The 19,372-nt window shown below is 41.8% G+C and overlaps 1 protein-coding gene across 1 annotated transcript; it reads right to left on the bottom strand.

Annotated features, from left to right (window-relative positions):
* Window positions 1-3,546: 3,546 nt before the first annotated feature.
* Window positions 3,547-18,207, bottom strand: LOC133015205 (F-box only protein 33). The gene is made up of 6 exons (XM_061082347.1): window positions 17,657-18,207; window positions 15,708-15,818; window positions 15,025-15,185; window positions 14,691-14,899; window positions 14,277-14,574; window positions 3,547-12,792 (listed from the first exon to the last, which is right to left on the bottom strand). Exons 1-6 carry the CDS (start codon window positions 18,109-18,111, stop codon window positions 12,527-12,529), a joined length of 1,500 nt encoding a protein of 499 aa, XP_060938330.1. The 5' UTR covers window positions 18,112-18,207; the 3' UTR covers window positions 3,547-12,526.
* Window positions 18,208-19,372: the final 1,165 nt, after the last annotated feature.

Below are 19,372 nucleotides of genomic sequence, written 5' to 3'. Positions count from 1 at the left end.
TTTTCAAACACAGGACAACATGATCAGTATCCCTTGTACATCTGGAGGTGTACCCGCTAGTGTGAGGATAAGTTGCCATCCACAAGCAGATGTCTAGTATGAGAAGCAGATGTTTCCGACACTTAATCAGTTGTGTGCTTTAGGTAGAAACACTGACCTTGTCAGGAACAGTTGACCTCATGGGGAAAAGAGCCTGGTCCTAAAGAGGCAAATGTCATTTCTGAGATCCTGGTTAGGGTTAGGGGTAAGATGTTTTATTGTGGTTAGGGTTAAGGTTAGAGTTGAGCATGAATTAGACCTGGTTAAGGTTATCGGTAATAAGTGGGTGGTGGTTAGATTAAGGTTAGGGATAAAGTTTTGGTTAGGATGTCCGGAATGAATGGAAGTCTGTGCAAAGTTCTAATTTGCAAGGGAAAAATGCCACCATTGACAGCACTCTGTCAACAGAAGGTAAGTGAAAAGGCTTGTTGCACTCAAAATGGCTCCACTGTAGAGATTCAAAGATTAGCAAGAGTTACATTAGTATCAATATCATGGTTGTCTGTCTCCCACTCAACACACAGAAATGTCCGACACAGCTCGGTGACATTGTGTAAGTCTTTGGTCTTGACAAACAGGACATCTCCGAACTTATTAAGGTCATTGCCCAGTTATATAACAGAAATCCTACTTCTCAAATCCCTCTCCTTAAATTTTTTCCTTAATGAGTCGGGGATGACAGATTTCATTTTTGGTTTGTCACCTACAGGTAACCATGGCAGCCACACAAATCTGGGATTGCTTCCCTTTAACTGGGTCACAGCGGCATGGTAATCTTATAGTCGGATTCTCCAGACCTGAACGAGCTCTTTGTCTGAGGTAAAGCAGGAAACAAGCTCAAAATGATTAGCCAGTGGGTTCATCTGTTTCATCCGGGTGTGTGGGGATGTGTGTTTGGATGCAAACAAACCGGCCAAACATCCACTTGCATAATTCCTACTGAATGCATCAGCCAGATCAGACCTCAGACCAGCTGTTGAACCCGCAGCTGGTCAGTTTAGCAGCATTTTAGTTTTCACTGTAAGAGTCTTGTTAGTTTTTCGTGACTCATCTAATAACACAGTAACGATCATGGAGGTGTTTACTGGCTGTGGTTAAATTAGCCGTGGTTGTTGCCTGCTTGTCTACCTCCATGTTTTAAAGCAGGTTTATAAGCAGACATTATATGACTGTGATGCTCAAGCCAAAATCTTCCGTTTGAGATGAAGACCAAGGAGGTTATGTTTTCATTGGCATTTGTTTGTTTGTTATTCAGCAGGATTACTCAAAAAACAACAGGACAGATTATCCTGAAGCTTGGTGGAAGGATCCAGTACGTTAACTCATTGATCGTGATGAAAACAATTAGACATGTTTAGGGAACTGAGAATTATGAGTGTGAGCAATTTTGTGCAGATCCAAATATAAATTTCTGGTGAATTTAAATGTTGTTTCATAAGGGAACTGTTGACCCTTGGCATACAAATGCCCTTGCCATTATAGTGTCTTAATAAAACTGGATGGGCTGGGAACTCCATGGGATGTTACGGTTTTGCCTCTACACTCCATAACATCTCGTATTTCTATTATAGTAAAAAACAGGGTACTTAATAATCAGTGTGAACAAAGGGTAAACCAACAGTCCTTGTTATCAGTATTGGTCCATCTCCATCTGTCTGTGTCTTTCTATTCACCTCCTCTCCCTCGCTCATCACCAACCAACCATTTTGCCTTTTAGTTTCCACAGTTGCGTTGTCATGGCGACAGTGTTTGAATCTCATTTGCAAGTGTGTCCTGTTGCTTCCTCGCGCGCGGGGGGGGGGGGGGGGGGGGGGCAGCGGTCAATACTACAGCTTTCACTACTGTTACTACATGCAGCGGCCATCTTGGACCTTCATAGTCGAAACTCCCACTCCGCGGTATAATGGTACCAGGCATTAGGGTTCAGTCCTCGTTAGCTGTTGTTATTATTTATGATGTGATTTTATATATATAAATTTGTCAAGACGTTTCCCCTCATTTCTATGTTTATATTAAGTATGCTTTTGTTCACAGGTATTATACATTTAAACTTCCTATTTGCCATTAGAAATAAAAACGCTGCTCTTATCGTCAACCATTGTTTTGTGTTTCAGTTCTTACATTTTAACATTTTTCTATTTGAAAAGTATCATTTTAGCACTGGCACTGGTAAAAAGATAATAATACACAACCCTACTTGTGTTGGAGTCTGTGAGGACAAATATATATAGCTGATACCAGCTGGTACCATGGTACAGTGGTTAGCAGCCTGTAAATTTCCCAAACACTCCTTCATTAACACCCATCATCTTCAAAATGCATTTATTTGAACTGGTTTTGAATTGGACACTTTTCATTTTATAAGACAGAATATTGTATTATCTGAACTATTGAGCATGGTCCCACCAATACACACGGTCAATGGGATCATCCCAGCTGTCAATAATGACCTTTCACAGTTTTTATATCATCAAATTAATAATCAAAAGCAAAACCTATCATTTGAACAACATCAGGGGGACTATCTAAAAAAGATAGAAAACCATCTTCAATTAAAATAAAATTGTGTATATTTTGACTTTTTAATTTTATCCATGTCCCATCCACTAACAATGAGGAGGTGGGTTTTATGACCTATACGGCAGACTGACTGCATCTCATTCGCCACCAGGCAAATGAGATGCTTTGGCATCTCTTTTAGGGAGCAGACCTGTCTTCTATTTTGATATTCTTGTCAGACACTTTACCTTTAAAAGACCAAATAACTGTGTGTTCTGATGTTGTTTCCTGAGGTAGAAATCATACACTTACACATTTTTGGTTTTTAAATATTTTGCCACAGTTCATGCAGCCATTGATTTCCATTCAATTCTATGCAAAACTTAATGATAAAAGATATGTATTCCATTATCTTTAGTTTTTGTTAAGAGTTTACTCCTGATTCAATGACAGCCCTTAACTTTAAAAATTTTTATGAACGGATACATGGTTTGTGAAGTAGAAAGCTATGGTATAAAATGTAAAAGATTTCCAATTAATGAGCCTTAATACTGGCAGCTTCAGTCTTATTTGATGGGTATACATGTTCAGATCCACTCCACCTCATGTCATGGTGGAAGTTGGTTGTTTCAATCCTGTTAATATTACCTTTAGATAATTTACACTCTTACTCTTACTCTCTTGCAGTATGCATGTTAGGGTGTAGGGTTAAGGATGTCCATGTACCCCCAAAAGCTCTACCTGGTTAGTTAATCATCTAGTTAGGATATCCTGTTTGTTTCCAGCTCCATTAGTAACCTTGTATTCATGTATTATCTTTAAATCCTTAGTAATGTAAATCACATTAGCATCAGTGCAGCAGTATGACCTCTGTAAAAAAAATCTCTCCATTAATGTTTTGTTGGTAATGCCAAATAAAACCTCAAAACAAACAGGTGTGGGGATCTTCAGAATTTCACCTGACACTGAACACAGCAGGTAGAGAAACAATAAGACAATGAAAGCAAATTACTTTTTAATGCTTTTATTCACTGACTAAAAGAAGATAAGCATTCATTCAACATTGATTCAAATCACCGTTCAGCAAGTTGACCCCACAAGTGTTCGCCACCTGCCAGTTAAGAGGTTTACACAGAGGTTTGTAAAACGTCCTCTTTTACTCTACAACAGAACCATGGATCAACACTGTTCTCACTGATAAAATCTTCTCCTGCAGACTAATCCAATAAACAGCTGGGAAGATTTCAAATCAGACTTTTATTATAAGACTTCAGTCTTTGATTCAGGTTCACGACTAAAATGTTTTTTTAAAAAGGACTTTAGTTGTGGTGGAACTCCTCATTTCTTGGTCATAACAAGTCATGCTAATCCATGCTGCTGAGGAACCAATCAAGTGGGAGCCCATCTAGTTCTGCTTGAACCATGCAGAGGTGAGTTAGAAACTAGACTCTATACGGTTTAAAAGCTGTGCACAGATCCGATTTGTAGGTTTTAGAACAATAATAAAAAAGGTATTTGACGTATGCTCCGTGGTTTATGAAATCTGGTCCAGCTGTATTTTGGGTTACGTCTGGCTCCCCGCTTACAGAAAAAGTAAAACCTGTTGCTATGTGCTCACTTGAACAAACAGTAACACAGGAACACAGCGCTCTGAATATTCAACATTAAGGATGGTAAAACCATTTTTGCAAAACACACACAACAACATAGCTTCTGATTTACAAAGTCTGCGTGATTTCAATAACATACTTCACGTTCATAAATTGAACCCGGACATGTGTTGCATAATAGTATACCACGGTAATGCATTGTTGATACCTATACAAATATGCACTATGTGAGTTTATATATCTATTTATATAGTTTATATTTCTTCCTCTATGGTTTTCTAAAGACGCAGCCGGGCGCTGTCAGCACTGCTTGTGCCCCTTTGTGGCCACTAGTAAGACTGCTGTTATTGCAAACTGTCCTGATTTTAAACAAATGCACAACATTCGTACCACGATAAAACTGGGGCCATCTAGTCAGTCTCACAGAGACCAAGAGTGAGCCCGCCGTCACCGATGCTGTCGCTGGGCTGGCTGACCAGAATCAAAAAGATCTTAAAACAAAATGATAAGATTTCACAAATCATAAGGCCAAGTATTGTCATTGCAAGTTCTTATTAGTTGAAACATTTTAATTTCTTCTGCGTGACAGTGAGAGAAAGAAAAACTAAACAAAAACAAAAAGAGTGTGGATTATATGCATTCCTCTTGCATAGTTGTGAGGCTGGACTGGGCAGCAGGCCTGCCTGGCGAATTAGGAGGTTTGGCTCTCCAGACTCGACAAGAAAGACTTTGTTTACTCGCCAGAAACATCAGAGCCGCTGAGATCTAAAGCTATGGCAAAACCTGAAAACAGGAGAATAAGAACTTCCTCTAAAAGGTCTCAGTGTGGCCTGCTGCTGATGGCAGAACCTCCCTTTCACTGAGGTCATAAACTCGCCTCATACACATCTATATATCTCTATCTGTTGTTACACAGGACTGATTTCATACCAGTGTGATGCACATCCAGTGTTTTTCTCCAAGTAACAGAAACATATATCAGGATGTTTATCAGATTCTTCACATTCCCGCCTGAGTCCAGCCCTATGTGAGCTCATTCAACGTCTTGCATGTTACTGGTAGTAGTCTATGATCTTAGCCTTTCCATAATTACGAGACAGGAAGAGTCTTAAAACTCACATTGCGATGAGGAAACCCTGTCTCATCATGTTAACCCTTTCACAAACGTTTACCTCTTCCCTGAATCTTATTCGGGGAAGGTTTTAGGCCCATAAACATCTTACTACCTCTTTTCTACTGCTATTTTCAGCTTTACTTTCATCAACATCCTGAGAGTCAAAATCACAACCTCTCCAGTTGAGTCTGAGCAGTGATTCAAGTGGAAATGAAACTGGTCATCTCTGATCTGCGTGTCTGTGGCTCTGAGCCTGTGTATAGACTGATGCAGATCTAACACAGTCTGCTGCTTTGGTACTAAACACACACAGTCACACTTCTGGCCATGTAAGTGAGATTAGTATTGGTTGTTGAGTATAAGCACAAACGTTTCAAACTCTGCTGTTTGTCTTAGGGCCTGGTCGGACAGACAAACCCAGATCCCTGTAGATCTTCTGATAATGACACTGAGTTTTAATAAGCTGTCAACACCAACTGTCTCAGATGGATGACATTAAGAGGCCAGCTCTGTGGATTCAAATTCCCACCAGGCAACAGTGGGGCCCTGCTATCTTCCAGGATATTCTCTATGAATGCATATAAACAGCACAAAAAACATAGCAAAATAAAAAGAAGGATATAAACAACTCAAAAGGGGCATTTCGACCTGGCTGCACCACATGCATGTACACTAACTGCTGGTAATTGTCTCCTGAATAACTGAAACCCTGTCTCTGCTCTGAAGTCTTCTACCTGTCACTTTCATGGAAGAACTCATTCAAAAATTCACTGTGTGTCAGTCTGTGTTTACAGATTATAACATTGTCATACACAAACCCCTGTCTGCATACTGTGTGACAATAAGTCCCGCCCAGACGCCAGGTGCCCTTTTGTATCCATCGTGAACATTTACATTGACGTCTGCACGTATTTGTGCTAAATACGCAGACTGAGCTCAGCTTCCCGGGTTGTGACGTTCATTAACTGGAAGATTGATTCAACGAGTGAAAGCAACTGATTTCACGGAAAGAGTAACTCAACTTTATATATAGCACAGTCAGTGTGGCGTGCTTTCACTTGTGACCTTTTGTGTACCCGACACAAAAGGCCCTTAAATGGCCTCGGGACGCATCGAAGCATCGAGTGAAAGCAAAGCTTGGCATTGCAGGAACGCATGTTAGAAACACAGTTGACCGTTGAAATGGTGACACTTTATATCAACCCCTTTCGAAATGGTATCACACCTCTGCTCTGCTCAGACCAGCTGGTGATCTGCTGTGACTGTCAGTACTAGCTGCACCTTTGATCCCTTCAAAATCACACCATTCGAAAATAAATATAAAAAAATAGAGAGGGTTTCATTTTCTTGTAGTAGACTGTTTGCTAGTCAGATGGCCTGAGCAACCCCCTATGTGGAATGTCCTCTTATTAGCAGATCTCTAGCAGCATTTTTTTTACAGCTCCAACAGCTCAGGACTAAATGTTTTCCATCAAGTCTGACCCTGGCCACGGGCTTGCAGGAAACAATACATAAACATCAAGCACAGGGGCCTTTGTCCTGAAACCCAGGAGAGTGTTTGGTCCCTGATGTGTTGGGAGATAGATCTCAACTTCTCGTCCTCCTCGCCTTTAGTTTTACATTCACTCACTCCTCACAGTTGAACAGGTGATGGAGAAAAGACAAAGGGGGGAGGAAATATGGAAGAGAGCACACAGCAGCAGAACTGTACTGCACTGTACCTTCTTTGCGATCCTACGGCAACATGCAATGTATATCCTGAGTGGCATTCATGATGTGCGACAATTCTGCAAACCCATATTAAATAACATATGTTGGATATATATGTAATTCAATACAGCCACGACAGATTAGCCAGGCCTTTGTGCACAGGTCTGCTTTGGACTTGATCTACAAGGACTCTTGACGATTCATCCAGTCCAGCACAGTTGTCTCCATATTACATCAAGGCCAGTGTTTGGACAAACAAAAACAGAGTGGTCGTAGTCAGGAGGAAACACAAGCTGCTTTCTGACGTGCATTGAACTTTGAATAACCTCCTGACATTCTCCGGAGGGGCTGTAAATGAGAAGGCAAATGAGAGGCTGCAGAGTTTCTTAGGTCAGCCCTCTAGTAAAAGCTCTGGAGGAAGTCTGAATAAGCCATTACGAGATCACAGAAGGAGATTCTCCGCAGGATTCACCGTGATTGAGTGGGCGTATTGATGACACGCCACCGAGTAAGAGAAACACCAAAACGAATACAAATATCTCAGGATGAAAAGCGGCGCCATACACTTAGAAGAGGCAGACAAAGACATCAAAAGAGCTTTTGGTTTAAGGGCCTACGCTAAAGTCAATGTGCTGTAAACGAAAATATGATCTCAGCAGTAGAATTCCTACATTATGTTCTGCCCCTTCCTGCACCACATCTCACCTGAACGCTATGAAGATTTCTGTTTTGTTGTGAGCGCGTCTAAGCGGAGAATCTCCTGCTGCGCTGTTCATGTGTGAAAGGCAACCTCCGGAGAAAGTCCTCTTCCAATTGTGATGACATCCTCCAAAACGGCTCAAGAGAGGAGTGGAACCACAAGGAGTAAAGAGAAAAAGAAGGTTAGGAATAGAATACTGGACCAGCCTCCTGCCAGTGTGTGTGTGCGGGCACTTCAGTTAGACTTGTGTCTGGGTTAAGTTTGTTCCACTGTGGTCTTTGGCAGCTTAAAACACATCTAGGAGAGGAGAACAGATCCAGTGACTCCTAATATTCAAATGAGCGAGTTAGCGCCCTGAGCTATTGGTATTTTCCGTCCTCTTACACGCTTTGAAAACCGATTGTACCCTGAGAACGAAACGATTTCAGTTCCTGTTTCCTGTTGCAGTAGAAGTGATAAGACTGTGCTGCTGGACACGAGCAAGCCAAAACCCTCACCCGTTAAATATACACACACACACACACACGAACGCAGAAAACATACAACGGCTACACTGCTGATATCTTCTTCACATACACATTCAAAACATTGTATTTGCACATTTTCTACTGGATATACTTTTCACATGAAATCTTGCACAAAAAAATCCAGGCACACTCTGAGAAAAATGTATACGCGTGTGCTGAAAGCTCTAGCTACTGTAACGCTGCCTCCCTAAAGAGTGGACTAACAAATCACAGCAACAACTAATACACAACACAAAGCCAGTAACTTGGGAAGAGCAAAGAGAAACTCCAGAAGCTTTCAGGCACAACATGGCTCAACGTATAGTGATTAGCGATGACACAAAGGGATCAGGGACAGGTTGTTTTTCCACTGGCAGTATTTTTCAACATGCTATGCAGATTCCTCTCCTAATGTTTTAAACCTTAAAGTCATTTGCCTGTGGTCTCAACTCTTCTTTCTCTGAACAGCATTATTTCCTCATCATCTCACGAAACGTTTGGTGTTTTGGTGAAGAACCAAACTAATAGAAGCAATATATATAAAAAAATAGACATTATTCTGCAATCATCTACTTTATCTTTCTTTTACTCCTCTGCATTCTGTGGCCTGAAGGTTCTTAAAATATTTCTATATCACAAATAGCTAACCATCAATTTTTGATAAATAATGCTTCCATATGGGAAGTGACCATGATAAGAAGACAATTCATTTTAATACATTCTTCAATGAAAATATTATAAAGGAGATGAAACTTTTAATCCACTCTAGCAGAATCTGGTAAAACCACAGCCCCTCATTTTATTCTGGGTAGAAACACGGTCATAGGGGCTCAAACAGTGATATCTGACTTCTTGTGAGGAGCCAATAATATGCAGAGACATAAGAAGACAGCCAACAAAGGCGGGTACACACGGCAAATAGGGGTGGAGCCTGTAAAACCAGCTTGTTAATATCGGTTTGTAAAGGTCTATGTATTTTGCTGAACTGTCTAGCTTGACATTACATGCTACCATAAAACTGCTGTGATTTCAGTTATCATCAGCTCACGACAATAAACAACATAAAGCAATAAACTCGAGCTATAAAATGAGGATGAGGGGAAAACAATGGCCGAAGGGAGGAGCAAGATGAGATAAAAACCCAATATATTTGAATGTCTTCATGTTGGTGTTGCTCTCCCTTCTGAATGTACAGCTCTACACACAAAGTCACAGACAGCCTTTAAAAGAAACTCTTGGTACCAAAGTGCATTCATCCTGAGATATGGACCAAGGACGAGAGAGATTATCACGGCTGAACCATCAAGGTCCCATAACGGACGCCCAAACATTTGGTAGCCCATAACAAGGTGCGTTTCATCCTGAACCTGCAAGGTGCTGCCATGCTGTGAAACTCTGGTTACACATCAGTCCACGGAAAAGCCAGCCTTGTAAACTATCGACCACGATATGGACCTTCACAGACATGCGATGCCAATGCCTCGACCTCAGACTGAACTGTGCTGTAGACATTTGAGATGGTAACTTTTCTAAAAAGCAGCTACTCATGAAAGGTAGGTGCCCAATGGCTCAATCCAACTTTACTGTTAAAATACCAACTCAGCCCAAGAATGCCTTCGTAACACACCGGTGGACCACAGCTATCCCAACACTGAGGCATCAGATCAGGGCCCAGTCAATCACAGGTGACACTGAAACTCCACATCTCTCCATAGCACAAGATGTTCTGTCAACATTGCCTGGCTTAACTCATGATCATGGCGCGCTAGCACTTCCACTGAGCCTGAACAATATTCATTTCATTATTAGATCAAAAGGCATCCACTCAGTGATTTTAAACAGGTAGACAGTAACTGGGCCCAGCAGGGCTTCTATCGACAGGATGGACTCCCTCTCTCTTTGTCCCCCCCATCATCTACTGGAGATATAAAACGTGCAATGAGCAAGATTGGTTTTGCCATTCTTTAGTCTTTATCAACCTTAATCTTTTAAAACAAATGTATGATTAGGTTTGTTGACCCTCCGGCCGAGGCGGAGTGAGGGTTCATCAGATGGCAGATAAACAAGATCATCAATAACAACAACAACTGGATCCAGAAAACGAGGGGCTGTTTCCAAGGCAACTGTGACTCAAGAAGAAATAAGAAAAAAAAAAAAAGGAATATTTCTCACATTAACTCAACTGATTGTTTCACACACCCCATGCGACAACATCACCACCACCACTGAGGCCGTGGTCATGGTGATGTTAAAAGCCTACCTGAGACTGACAGAGAATACGTTTCGCAACAAACAACCCAAAACCACATTGTGCTGTAGGTGCCTTTTTTTCTAAAAAAGTGAAGAATGCAGTCTTGGCTGTAAGTGGAACCTACAATGTCCAACCTCACTTATTCAACAACCCCCAACTGTTGTGGCGAGAAATTCTTTTTTGCTGCAAATATAACTACACACTTCGCCTCAAATAAAATTAAAAAACAACTGGCCAACGGAATGAGAGTAAAGTTACATTCAGTGCCTTTTCTTTTCCCTGTTCTTAATCATGAAATGTTTTCCTCCAGGAGAACTGGTTCCTACCTACAGTGCTGCTGGCATTCACCACCATAGGAAGCGGTGCATACAGAATACTGGTGTTGTTTTAGCATGGCCTATGAGAGTAGTCCTATTTCCTCTATGGAATGTTAAAGACCTGCTTTGAGATGGTTTTAACCCCAGAGCACTTCACATTTTGACACAAACTCCTGTTCATTTCTTGGATTTGACATACAAAGGGGCTATAGTGAAACCAGTGACACAAGTTGGAAAGTTTGGACCTCTAGAGGAAAGCAAAGGCAGCCATAATTACAGTGAATATATATATATATAAAAAAAAGTAACGATTTACTAGCAGCTCGCTACAGGTCAAAACAAAACACAGTTGGGGTATGTTGTCTTGTAACAGGCTGAATTTTCATATTTTGGCCCTGAATGTCAGTCAAAGGACGAGGCTCCCTTTCCGTCGACTGGTGAAATTGACCCTTAGGGTCAACAAGTGAGCTGGGTAAGAAGTGTGTTGGCGGCAAGTGTGTAACAATCTCTCTCCATAACACCATCACTAAGGCGCTCAATACCCCAATAAAACCATTAAGCTTTGAAATGCCACTCGCGTTGAAATGATCTGAGGCTACATCCATACTATTACATTTTGTTCGAAAACTCTGTTTTGATCATCCAGACTAAAATGTGGCCCCAGAGTTTTCAAACTAAAACGCGGCCAGCAGCGTCTAAAGCTCAAGAGTAGTCTGGACGCCAGGCGTATAAATAGCAGAGTTGATGGACAACGTATGAATGTGGATGTAGCCTGACTCATGGCACTGACATCGCTGTTGCTGAAAACTGCATTAAAACTGACTAGCACCAACCTCAGTCCGCCATTTTGCGATGGAGATTCCCACCCTGCTGGCAAGGCTCTCATACTAGTGGACACGCGCATATGGTGCTTTCAGATCGACAGTACTTTAGTGAAGGCTGCATTACCCAGGAAGTGATCGATCATTTCGTTTACAAACTCCAGGTTTTGCTGGAGTGGAGCAGACAGACCGACACAGAGCAAATGGTTAGAAAAAAAAGAAAAGAAAAATAGTTTCACAACTTAAGCTAGTAGTATGTGTCTGCATACACACTTCCTCCTCAAATCATCTTGCTCCATCACTCGTTCTATCTGTGAGCAGGATGATTATATATCTGGATGAAATTCATACAAAGCCTATACAGGCAAGGGAACCATCACAGAGGAAAAATAAGATTATACAGAGCACAGGGAGAGATGGAAACAGTTAAATGGAGGAAGAAAAAATTACATTATACAGAGGCTCTGCAGGTTTTCAAGGTGAAGGAGGGACATTGAGCTTTGAATACTTGTGGACAAGACCAGACCAGCCTGGGCCAGACATCAGGGCATGTGAAGCAGCAGGATGACCTTTTAGCAGACACATTAAAAATTGTCACTACTCAAGACTGGCCATTGGTTAGAGGATTAAATGCCAATTATAATATCCAGTTTTATTTGGACATTCTTAATTGGATAATTTATGCAGTAAATACTATGCCAGTGGAGGACTATGAAATCTGCTGGGAATGGTAATAAATGTTTGTGTGCTAAAACCCCTGTGAATTAAACACGAAAATTAAAATAAACACAATCAGTTCACATCAATTCACAAGAATAAACTTTATAGATTAGGTTTAGTTTTCTCACGGGGGGTCTGCTCTTTGCCTGGTTCAGAGGTCTGAGCTGAGCTGGACCTGGTGGGTCTGGTCTGGTCTTGACAACAGATTAATCTAAGATGTGTTGGAGTTGCCCCCTTGCCTACATGCCCAAGCTGAAAGCCTGCAGCTCACGGTGGAATTGCTGGGTGGGTTCGGACAGAACCAGGCTAGAATCCAAGCAAGGGTGCCAGACGCGGCCGAGGCCCAGCGAGACCTCCTTGACCAGGTTGTGGACCGGGTCGCCTTCAATGCACACCGACTGGTCGGGGTCAAAGTCGATGCTCTCCTCAGAGACGGTCAGGATGCGAAGACTGGAACCTCGTAGCCGAGAGATGGCCACCAAGTTATGGGACCAGACAGTGTAACCTACAGATAAAGATAAGGGAGGATGAGAACTATAAGTACTATCTGTGTAATATACAGCTCTACAACTACAAAACATGAATTGTTAAATCATAATTAAATGAATAAAATATCAATCTGAATGTACTTTAATTAGAACCTGTCATTTTCCTTTATTTATAATAAGCCAATGTTAATACATCAGCCCTGATGCAACTTTGACCTAATTCCAGACAAACACAATGCCTGTAAGTTAAGAAAGGAACATTAACATAACAGAAATATGGATTGCAATGTCTAGAACAGCTGGTGTGCGTAATTTGACAACAGGCCACAGTAACCAAGTAAATCTGTTAATGTTTGAGATGTTGCCTCCTACATGAGAAACTGCAGTCCCTCAGTAATGAAGCAAACACTCTGTGTCATCAAGCCTAAAGATTTAAACAACCCAAATTTGTGTTTCTCCTCAATACTAAGAGAACTTAAGCTTGTTTCAGCACACTGTTTTGGATTGTATTTTGATAAGTGGAACTCTATTGTTTGCATCACTATCAGTGTAATCATCTCCTAACATAGCAGGGAGATGTTTTCAGTGGAAAAGTTCTGATAATCTACCCCACAATAGCTGCCCAGCAACAAACATGGTGGAGTAAAGGAACCAGATTTGCAACCAAAAAAGATCTAAAAGGAGAAGTAACTTTGGGCATAAATGTCTCTACCAGCCAAAGAAAAGACTGCTTAAGAATACACATTTTACTCTTTATTTGCTGGGTGTGTGACACCAGACAAGACAAAGTCATTACCTCATAGTATTTTGGTGTTGAATGAAGATTAATTGATAAGAATAAAATAACCAGCGTAGGCCTCCTTAGCTTTAAGCTACCACATATACAATTGAGGACGCCACTGATCCTCAGATCTATCGAACCAAGTCTGAACCAATGGGTACGCTATACAATATGTAACCAATGGAACCATGACTGCATGCCATCGAACATAGGCCCTGCACAGAACAAAATTAACCTTTGTAAATTAGAGTTGGCAATATTCACATTTGAACCGATACCAGTATCTGGAATTCGGTACCAGTAGCCAATGGTACTTTTTCCCGGTACTTTACTCTCTCTGACTAACACAAATGTCTGAATAGGGTTTTTTGTGCATTGATAATTGCGAGGCAGAGCTGAACATTCGTTACAGTTCGTCTCTCGTACTGATAGGCACATACACAAGCACGCACACACACACAAACAGTGTGATCAGACACATCTGTAAACTCAGACTGGGTAAAACAACTGAATTTGTAAGCTTTTTCAATGTATGGAAAGCCGGAGGAGATTGCAGCATGAATGACAGAGACCTAGAGAGGAGCAGTAAATCACTGACAGAGCAGGTAACAACTGTAAAATAAATAACTTTTTTACCGTCCAAACATGTAAGAATAGACCCAAAACACCAACCCTCCTGTCAAATTACTGTATATTCCACAAACAACAAGCTCAACTCACCATGTATCACCAGTACAGCCAGCTGACTACATCTCCATGCTAAAAGGACCAGTGGGTCTTCGTTGCGATTGATGCTGAGGTCAGGGAAGTCAGGGTCATCCCTCAAGAGCAGGAAGTGAGTCAGCGTTTTGTTGTACTGCTGAGAGATGAGCTCCAATGTGCCATCAGTCACCAGTGTGCTGTAACTGTCGAGGTGGAGGCGCACCAGAGGAAGGCTTGGTTTTAGGACCCTAAGGAGTTCCGAGCTGTCGACCTCTAGGGCCATGATGTAGACTCGTAGGTTGGCACTCACACGGACCTGAGGATGATTGGGTTATCTTGACTGATGAATCCAATGATAAGTGGTAATTTTCAACAAACCCCCATGCCTTGTCATCAAATAGAACAACTGCTACATAGAAAATCATAGATTACCAGTGCCTTCCAATCGTCCTCTGTAGCGGTCCCCTCTAACGATTTGAACTCCAGGGCGGCGCCATTGAGCAGCAGGGAGAGGCGATGCAGTGGAGTACGGCTTGGAGACGCCAGAAGACCACAAAGCTCAGATGTCAAGTCAGAGAAATCCAGCGCCAAAGAATTAAGATTAGAGAGCCGATCTAACTCTGATGGTGAGATGAGGGGGCCTGAAGACAGTTTCCAGAAATGTGACATGTTATGTAAAAAAAAAAATGCAAATCTGGCTGTAATTTTTGAACTATTTAATCAAGTGGGGAGCCCCACGCTTGTGAAATACCAGACAAACACATACCTAGCTGGTGGTCCAGTAAACTGAGGTGCCGCAGGGTCTCAGCTGAAGGATTAGACAGGCAGGCTAAGGAGCAGGGAGTCACCAGACCCAGCATGAAGCTGCAGGACAACCATCTCAGCTGCCGGCTGTTGGACAGCAACTCCATGAACAACTGCTGGATTCTGCAGATAGCAGAAGGGACCGGTTAATGAACAGAGGTAGTTATCAGCATGACTTCAGCTTCCTACAAGGTCACACAAGGACAAAACCGGAGATTTGTCTATTCCAAATCAAATGAAAGACAAATGTCCTCCTTAAGAATACACCTCAGAGGTAAAGGAGGAAAAACAAGACCAACCAAACATCAGGTTTACAAAACAAACCAACAGTTCTGGTTATGGATAAAAGAGCTGTATTACAAAAGGAATGGCCATTAAGAGTACCAACCATCTGTGGGAATCCAACAATATGTGTACATTTAAAAGTTTTATAAAGTTGAAGAATATTTAGAACATCATCAAGGAAGTAACAATGTAGATGCTCCAATACTGATACCAGCATCGAAAAGTACTTAAGTTTATGTACTGATCTGATACCACCTCTTTGTAAATTAGTTTTACCCAGATGAAAGCGACATCACTTTTTCATTGCTGCTCCAAAATGAAATACAGAATATTTTTTATCAGAAAATAGTTTTTACTTACTCGTTGATCTTTTTGTCTCCCTGGTAGATCTGGTGCAAGTTTGAGCTGTCTAAAAGTCCCTCTTGCTGGAGAATACAGGTGTCGCCATACAAAGTCAGCTTTTTCAGGTTTCTAGAGAACGAAAGAGTCAATGTTAGAAGCACAGAAATGCAACAAACTGAAAAAACATTCAATACTAGATGTCAACTGCATCCATGCACACATTAATACACGTATAACCATACCATCAGTTGCAGCTGGTAAGGACGTGACGTCTTGATGACCAAATATGAATAATTTAAAAAGAAACAGCTCAACCTTTCTGTACCGGTATCTTCCATATCCAACAAGACAAATTATCTTTGATCGATCAACATTTTTTTAAGTTGTTGGTCAGGCTGGTATAAGCTGTGTATCTGGTTGGATAAGACACTGCACTTAGAGGATGTCTGGTATTCTTGGAGTTGGGTGTGACCATTTCCAGATCATACTACTTTATGTGTTTTTAGGCATTTTGTTTGTCTCATCCAACCCTGGTTCTGTACATCGCTGAGTTGCCAGCAAAGCATTATGTCTGCTCTGCTGTCTTGATCCCATTATTTGTACATGGCATGCTCTGTAGAGCAACAATCAAGGAACAATCCATGTGCCAAAAGTTGCATCTTTAAAGACAGTTTAGTTAAGCTATGGTTGAGCATCATCAACCACATGCAGCCACACACAACATGGGTCTACCCAGTATTGTGAAAATTGTGTTTGATGCAGCCCACTTCCTGTAAATGAGCTGAGAGCTAAGCTTTACAAGATTCTCAGACAGACGTGTACAGCAGCTACTTAGTGAGGAAAACCCCCATTAAAGGAAGAGTGTCTTGTCTCATTGTTTTGAACATGAACCAGCACCTGTAGAGTGGGAGCAATGCATTTGCTGGAAGAAACACACACTGCATCACTACAATGAACCATGTACCATTACATTTTCTTTCCATTTTTGCATTCCTTTCACATTGGGCATTTATCAACATTTTGCTGATTTCCCAGGGAACAGTTCATGGTTCTTGAAAACTTCAGACAGATTAGTGGGACTGGTTTAAACCACTGTTTGGCCTTAGCGGAGGTTTGCACGCTACCGAGTGCTATTCTAGTTTTGGAATGGAACCATCTCTCTAAGAAGGATTCAGACAAAAGAAGTGGTTTCAGCCCCCTCAGCAGAACTAAGACATGGACTGGACAGCTGTGGATGACTGCTATTTCAATACTACAAAGGTCTGTAGAGCATAATAGAGAAGGTGGGAGAAGGCCTCACAGAGGTTTTGCTGTAAAATCAGAAATCTTGATAAAAAGAGTTAAGTTTTACAGAATGTCCACAGCAGAAATGATCCCAGAGCCCAGATATAATCTAGACACCTTATAGCTGATCGGACTATAGAATGTGCAACGACATACTAGAGATAAATATATATACACACACTGTACATGTGTGTGTCAGTGCTGATATCAGCAAGTCACAGCCAACAAAGCCTTCTCTGGCCACCACCAGTTCAGCATTGTATCAGCTGGTATGTAGAGACCAGCGTAACATGGAAAACACAACCAGCAACAAAAGAAACGCAGGCGAGCATTAGCCTTGTCATGGACACTGACGCCTCCATCATGTGTACAGTATTATTTGACGTCAGTAAATGTAAAAAGTGGACATTAAAAGATAATATTTCAAAATGGGTTCAAAAACATAAAGAGAGCAGTGGTTGCTAGCTGCACTGCAAAGACATGACCTGATTACGTAACGGCTAATGGCAGGGTTTGTTTATAGCAAACTAAGCTAGCTAGCTGGTAGCTTAGTGCGACGCAACAAATACTGAAATGTTACATCACGATTCACTTTCTTTGAATTCAACACTCACACATTTCACTGAAATGAACCAAAACAAAAACACAACGGAAATAGGTTTTCACAGCGAATGTAACGGTACCTGTTGTTGCGGATGCTGGTGACCACACACAGCACCTGGTCCAAGTAGGTGGCCATGGCGTCCCTCCATCGCTCGGACAGCTGCGGGTCGCCGTCCGGACGGCTCGGCTGGTCCATCCTGGTGGTCGGCGGGTCGTTGCTCAGGGGGCTGAGGTAGCCTTCAACCGGGGCGAGTTCCAGCTGCAGCTCCCGCACGAAAGAACCGAACTTCCGCATGAGGAACTCCAGCCTCGGGTTCTCCTCGGAACCGGAGCCGCCGCTTCCGCCGCCGAGCCGCCCGCCGCCGCCTATCCGCAGCTTGAGCTCGGTCCACAGCGCCGGGTAGAAGAGACACTCCCTCCAGCGACAGCACACGGCCGAGGCCCGGAGCTTGTCTCGGTCGGACAGAAAGGAGAATATATGGACGATAAGCTCGCTGGGCAAAGCCATGGCTCCGACACCCCCACACAGAGCCATGGCGAGGTAAGGGAGGTGCTGTCTGAAAACCAAGCGGATAAAAAAGAAAGGTTACAAGGGTTTTTAAAATGGGCCCAGCAGCGGCCGATCAGCGTTTCGTCTCCTCGCTGAAAACAAGCAGTGTTTTCAGCTTTGCCTTCAATAGTATTGGACCGTACCACCTTCTGTCTAAATAAGGGGATCACACCGATTCTCATTAATATAACAAAACCATGTATCGTTGGATGCATTCAATTATTTGAACTCGACAGAATTAAGGTTACATTTGCGAACAATATTCATGCGTTTGGGACATTTTTACAAGGAAGTTGCATTTATACGTTGTCAAGTGAATGGTTCAGTCCTGATGTGCTGTTATTTTTGCCATACTGCCGTGCTCCGCGGGAAGGAGCTGTTTCTCCACATCCAGAAAAGTCGAGCCCACACGTGATCTTTATTATTATTGAGTTGGTTCCTACCCAGACACACCCCCTCATACAGTGCTGCAGAGGGAGAGCACAGGATGGATAGATAGATAGATGGATAGATAGATAGATGGATAGATAGATGGATAGATAGATAGATAGATGGATGGATAGATGTATGGATGTATGAATGTATGGATAGATAGATAGATAGATAGATAGATAGATAGATAGATAGATAGATAGATAGATAGATAGATAGATAGATAGATAGATAGATAGATAGATAGATAGATAGATAGATAGATAGATAGATAGATAGATAGATAGATAGATAGATAGATAGATAGATCAATCAATAGAGAGATATGAACATTTCTCCCACCATTCTCCCAAAAATCTAACTGTCAAGATTTGTCAATCGCTCAAACTCACTAGTACTTGTGAGTACTAAAAAATAAGCATTTTAGCTGTATTAATGAGCTATTATACAAAATTAATTGGCCCGTTAGCTATCATAGCCTTAATGTGGCGCTAAGAGTGAGGGTCCAACTGAATATTTTAAAATAAATATCAGTTTTTAGTGCAAAAATAAGGTAGAGGGCCAATTCTCCAGACAAAACACCTCTCAGCATGGGCTTCCCTGCCTGACCATCAGTTCACTTCAGACATAGACAGATGGCAATACAAATCTGAAGAATTAATGAAAATCACATCATTCGCAAAGTTGCAGTCCGGGCCCTAAACTCAGATAACAACTACATTGTTAGATACATTGACAACTTCAGGCCCAATGGCCTCTATTCTCTAGACAGCAGCCTATTTGACCTGATGTGTGAGAATGAATGGATGACCTA

Source organism: Limanda limanda, chromosome 12, assembly GCF_963576545.1.
Source record: "Limanda limanda chromosome 12, fLimLim1.1, whole genome shotgun sequence".
NCBI classification, from domain to species: Eukaryota; Metazoa; Chordata; class Actinopteri; order Pleuronectiformes; family Pleuronectidae; genus Limanda; species Limanda limanda.
Note: the sequence above shows the minus strand (reverse complement) of the source record. Positions and strands in the feature narration are given on the sequence as shown.

Excerpts from the sequence above, each read along its gene's own strand:
- LOC133015205 (XM_061082347.1), bottom strand. The coding sequence starts at position 18,111 with ATGGCTCTGTGTGGGGGTGTCGGAGCCATGGCTTTGCCCAGCGAGCTT. Across the intron at positions 14,900-15,024 it reads TTTACTGGACCACCAGCTAG|GCCCCCTCATCTCACCATCA; the intron begins GTATGTGTTTGT and ends AACTGTCTTCAG. Across the intron at positions 14,575-14,690 it reads AGGACGATTGGAAGGCACTG|GTCCGTGTGAGTGCCAACCT; the intron begins GTAATCTATGAT and ends AATCATCCTCAG.